Here is a 6,000-nt window from a genome sequence, read left to right on the forward strand (position 1 = left end):
CTAAAGCGCTGCGTCACTGGATCACTGCAAGACCCACAAACTCTGGTGTCTCCCCTGCAGTGAAGGGAAGCAGCGATGGAGGTGGGGAGAGACCGGGCTGCTGCAGACCAGCATTCCGCCTGAACAAGGACTTGCAGGCTTCACTGGGGAGCGCCTGCTTCCAATCCTGCTGTGACAGTCATGGTAAGTTCACTTCTGTGCTCGGTTTGTGCGGCTGTGCTCTGCAGCTAGCTGTGTTTCACGTCTCTGCAGCTGCAGGAATGATAACTGGGCTAACCTTGCAGCAGGGATGTTTACAGTGTGCAAGGTGCATGCAAATAGCTGCTTTGACATCTGTGATCACTGAGGCCTGAATTAGAGGAAGTATTTACATACTACAGCTTGTTATTCACTTGTGACACTGGCAATGCAGATCTCTGCAGAAAGACTTTTAAACAACTTTGTTTTGATTATTTTACAACTTGACTCCATTGAAAGCCAACCAACAGACCTGAGCATGCTTTGAGAGCTATGCTCTGCAGTAGTGCTGGGAATCACTGGATACCTCACAATATGATGCAATGCGCGATACATGGCTCGAGATATCGATGATACTGCAATAGTTGCTAAAAATTGTCTAATAACTCATGTTATATAGAAGAAAACATTATATCAGGAAAATATATCCCCATTTATTGTTTGTCTTGAACACAGTCATAATAAGCAACTTTTGTCTTATTTTATGCAACAAATAATAGACACTTTTGTACATATTAATAAAACTATGGCTTTGACGAGCATTGACACCAACTGAATTAGAATTATCTGTAAGATTCAGTGTTAACAATAGTAAACATGAACAGCAGTGCCTCTACTTAGTGCTAAATTGTTGCAAACAACAGAACAAAAATTCAATTATTCCAGTAGCTGCCAGACACATGGGTACAATGTGCGCCCCCTATCTACCTCCAAAGGAACGTCTCACCAAAGGATGATGAATATAACGTTTTACAGCCTCTTCAATCAAAAATAAAAGATCAATACTTGGTGAGAACCCATCGAGAAGCAATTGCGGGCCTATATATCACGATATATCGCAATATCAATACTTTGGCACTCCCCTACACTGCAGAAGTACAACAAGTTAAAATTGGTGGTTAAGCTCATGTTTCTGGATCTGTGGACACAATTGCTTTACTATATGAGAAAAATTGACATCCTTCCTTGTAAAAATGCTTACATATTCCCTCAAGAGGACACATTTGCAGTCTTTCTAAACATTGAGGAATATACCATGCTTTTCTTAAGCCTTTCAGGACAAACTACTGTATATCCATAAATATGATAAAATATTACAATTAGAACATGAAAAAACAACTTATGATGCAATACAAGTTATTTTTTTTAGCTCTTTTCTTACTCTTAAGTGAAACAACTCAATATCTGAGCCTCCGCCTTTCACTCCTTCGCTCCCTCATTTCCTGACGTCATCCTAGAACTGGCCTCGGCAGCATGTCTGCATTTCCCCCATGAAAACAAACAACATATGAACTTTTGCAAAGATGGATGTGTATATTGTACATTGCATATGTCAAAGTCAAGGCCCAGGGGCCGGATCCGGCCCTCCAGATCATTTTATTTTATTGTTATTAATGGCCCGATGCTATCTGGTGCTGATTTCTCACGACGTCATTTAGAAAAGAGCCCGAGGATTTCTGACCACGTGATCAAAACGAAACCTATAAAGTCGTGTTTATTGTACGCCGGCGCAACCTATTCTCTACCATTGCGTATCATATGCACGCAAAAAGCGTGTTTGGCGTATATTATACATGGTATTTCAGAGTGCAAAGTCGTGGAATATGTACGCATTTTACTGCGACTGTGTTGTCTGGAAAAATATTCCTGCCTTTTTATTATTCATAATTATGTTAAAAAGTTACAGTTTTAAAGTTTAAAAAATTGGCATTCTGCTGACTTTTTTGGACTATTTTGGCATTTACTAAGATTTTTTAGACTATTTTGGAGCTTAGCTAATATGCAAGGAATGCAAAATCTTCATATTACAAAGAGGGCTTTGCTCAAAATTTGAACAATCCAAAAAGGTTCTGGTCTCAACTTAATCAAGTTCTCAATAAGCCTAAAAGTAAAATCACAAACCATTTCTAATGCATTTAATCAACATTTTTCCTCTGTGAGTAGCACTGTAATCTCCAATTATGTGTCTGGTGGTCTTCTAAAGGAACCACTCTCTGGTCCCTCTTTTTCTTTTTCTTTTTCCAATATTTTACCTATTGATGTCTACCATGTTTTAACTACTTTGAAATCTAACTGTAGTGCAGGTCCAGACGGCTTGCAGGCAAAATTTCTTCAAATTGCAGCACATGTGTTAATGTTTCCACTAGCGGATCTGTTTAATTTGTCACTTAAAACAGCGACATTTCCTACTAGAGTTACTCCTCTTTTTAATGGAGGAGATCCTACGATCTGAATAATTATCATCCAATTTCAATTATGTATAGTGTAGCTAAGATCTTTGAGAAAATAATTTTTGACCAATTACATCATCATTATTTAAATGAATCTAATATTTTATCACCGTTCCAGTCTGGTTTTCGATCCGGGTACTCTACCATCGCTGCTCTGCTGAAATTTACAAATGACTTGTTTACTTCTTTTGACCAAAATCAATATGTGGGATCCATTTTTCTTGATCTGTCCAAAGCTTTTGACCTTGTGGATCATTATCTGCTTCTCGACAAACTTTATGCAATAGGTTTTGATACCAATGCAGTCTTGTGGTTTAATTCTTATCTTCACAGTACATTTCAGTATGTTCTCTCATGGTGCTCAGTCAGATAAATGTGTCATTGAAAAAGGTGTACCTCAAGGGTCCACTCCTGGCCCTCTTTTGTTTTGTATCTTTGTTAATGATCTTTCACAAGTCATCTCACACTGCTTGATAAACATTTATGCTGATGATACTGTTATCTACAATTCTAACTCCGATCTCTCTCTAGTAAGAAATAATTTACAACTTGATTTTAATTTGGTTAAAAACTGGCTTCTTAATAATCAATTAATTTTAAACAAGAAAAGATCATGTTGTTTACTTGTTGGTACACACCAGAAATTACTGCATTCCCCTGATCTTCAATTACAGTTTAGTGATGGGTCCTTGATGTTGAGAGCTGACTCTATCAAATATGTTGGACTCTGTTGGACCCAGAACTAAACTATAAACCTACATCATCAAAAGAAAGTATGCCACTTTAGGTCCTCTTTTTCGGTCATCTAACTGCTTTACGTTGGAAGTCAAAAAAAGAATAATTACTCAATTAGTTTTTCCTATTATTGATTATGCTGATACAATTTATCAAAATACACATGGTTCATACCCTAAACCACTTAATGTTCTCTTCAACTCTCTTTGTAGATTTATTCTTTATTGTCCATATCGGACTCACCATTGTATTCTTTTTGAAAAACTTAATTGGTTACAGCCATCTAAGAGGCGTGAGCTACGCTGGATTCAACTAATATATAAATGCATTTATTTTTATTGCCCCCAGTATCTCCATCAATTCCTAGTTCCAAGTGTTTCTTCATATTCACTTAGAAGTACTCACTGTCCCACTTTTTCTGTCCCAAGAATCTACAAAGAAGTTGGACGTAGAGCATTTCAGTACAAAGCTCCTTCTGATTGGAATAGGTTGCCTACATCCTTAAGATCTTTGACTTCGTTTAGACTGTTCAAGTCATCTTTGTTTACATATCTTAAAACTCCATGTATATGCTTCTAGTTCTGTTTTTCTGCGTTGTGATTAATGTTACTCTACTATATGATGGTAACTTAAGCTAGTGCGAATTATGCACTATATGATGGTAACCTATGTTAATGTATTGATATAACATATAAAAGTACTTGTTTTTGCTGTTGTAATTATAACATCTCAGGGATGCCACGATATATATGTATATTTTTATTTGTTTATTTATTTTTATTTATTTATTTATTTTACTTTATTTTCTACTACTTTTGAGTACTTTTACATAAAGTTACATGGTTTTTATTTAACCCTAAAACAATTTATTTACTTGTATTTTTGTAAGTATTAGTAGAATATTGTGTTGTTGCACATGGCAACATAAATTTGTTTCATATTGCACCAGTTTCTTGTCTCACGTGTACCGGGAACTGAGTTCTAATCTCGTGCCAGTGACATTCATTTGTTTAACTACATAAAACCTTAAATCCTTGAATCCTTAGACACACACTCATGTAGCTTCATGTACTTTTCACTCCTAAATCCTCCAGCTCCCATGAGCAGTGCTGTTTGGATGGTGTTGAAAGCACTGGCCTCATCTAGAAATATGAGCATCCTTGTACTTCTAGGTTTCTCAAGGTACTGCGGGATCTCTGCATTCAGTAGATGACAGCATCATCCACTACTTTAGTGCCTAGCTAACTCCAGGGGGTCTTGTTTGGGGTTCACCAGGGCTTGAAGGTGGCTGAATATCACCTGCTCCATGATCTTTGCTATGAAAGATGTGAGAGCCACAAGTCAGAAAGGGTTTGACTCTCTGGCCTGTGCACTTTTGGGGACTGGAACCATACTAGAAGGTTTTCCTAGAACAGGAAGCCTCTCCAGACTGATGCTCAGGTAAAAGAGGTACAGTATGACCTGGCAGAGCTAGTCTGGAGCTCACACAGTCCTGGTCTTTATCCTCTCTTTACCTGACTCTCTTGGGTTCAGGCTGCGTTGGAGTGAGGGGGTTTGACTACTGGGGTTTGAGGAGGGATTCTATTTTTATATTAACATTTGACCAACCACTGTACCATAATATTGTTCTACATGGCAACCTACCATGCCTTTGTTTCTCTGTTTTTCATTGCAGCTGCCAAGAAAAATGCTCCTCTCTGTGTTGGTGCTGACCTCTGTCCTGTCAGCGTCTGTTCTGTCTGCAGACAAGGGAAACAGAAGAGTGGTGCACGTTCTTGGTAAGTCCATTTATCGCTTTGTCCTCATTGTCTCTATTGCAGACAAAGCAAACTGTCATTTATGTTGACTCAAAATGGGCTCTAATAAGTACAGTTTCTGCTCTTTTCCTGTTTAAAAGTGGCAACCAAAAGTGCAGAAAGCAGAGGTGTCACTCTGTCTCTCTGTGCCACATTTAAGTGCCAGACTGCATCTCTATACAGAATTTTCCGTTTCAATCCATAATAAACATCTACTCTGGATGATAATTATCCTCCGGGATTATCAGGATATTTTTGAGCTGATGTAATTTCTTCACCAGAAATGCGAATAAACAGGGGAACACTGTAAAGATGTTTTGAGAAGTTAGAATATACACAGCACAGTTTAGCGGTGGAGGAGGGCCGGCAAACCGTCCAGATTGCTGAGCAAGAACTGTTCATGAATTTAAAGGGGCCATACCGTGATTTCACAGTAAACTATATCCATATATATGATAAATTACCTTTGGAAGACTAAAAAACAAATTATTTATTAAATACTAGTTATTTTTGTGAATTATTTTTATACCCGGAAGTAAAAAAAACTCGATCTCTGAAGCTCCGGCTTTCACTCCCTGAAGGTACCGCCCACTTCATGGCGTCCTCCTTGAGCCGGCATGTCACCCACAAAAAAAACGAGGGGAAATATTTTTATTATTATTTTTTTTTTATATTTATGTGGGCCCACATACAGCACAGCGAGGGTGTTTATCCCCAAATTTGTCACAGACAGAATGGTGATGTCTAACGGGTTCATTTCACGGTCAAATTTGGTCAAGAAATGCAGACAACACCAGATGATGATGATGGTGCAGCAGAAGTTCGAGCTGTCAGAGAAACTCCTGTCATTGATCCAGCTGAGGTACGGCAGATGAACATTTCAGGATTTATTGAAATGATGACATATAATCTCTGCCGATGGAAATTGGACTACTGTTGGTGGAAGAAGGAGAGGAGGAAGGCGGGTTCGTAGGGAGAGAGAGAAGAGGAAAGTCACTAGT

The 6,000-nt window shown here is 38.3% G+C and overlaps 1 protein-coding gene across 1 annotated transcript in view; it reads left to right on the plus strand.

The window, feature by feature from the left end:
- Window positions 1-30: 30 nt before the first annotated feature.
- hapln4 (hyaluronan and proteoglycan link protein 4) overlaps window positions 31-6,000 on the plus strand; it is a gene marked incomplete in the record, with an annotated part of 20,488 nt that continues 14,518 nt past the window's right edge. The window contains 2 exon segments of the mRNA XM_024258763.2: window positions 31-183; window positions 4,879-4,981. Coding sequence (XP_024114531.1) covers window positions 181-183; window positions 4,879-4,981 — 106 coding nt within the window.

Source organism: Oryzias melastigma, linkage group LG4 (assembly GCF_002922805.2).
Source record: "Oryzias melastigma strain HK-1 linkage group LG4, ASM292280v2, whole genome shotgun sequence".
NCBI classification, from domain to species: domain Eukaryota; kingdom Metazoa; phylum Chordata; class Actinopteri; order Beloniformes; family Adrianichthyidae; genus Oryzias; species Oryzias melastigma.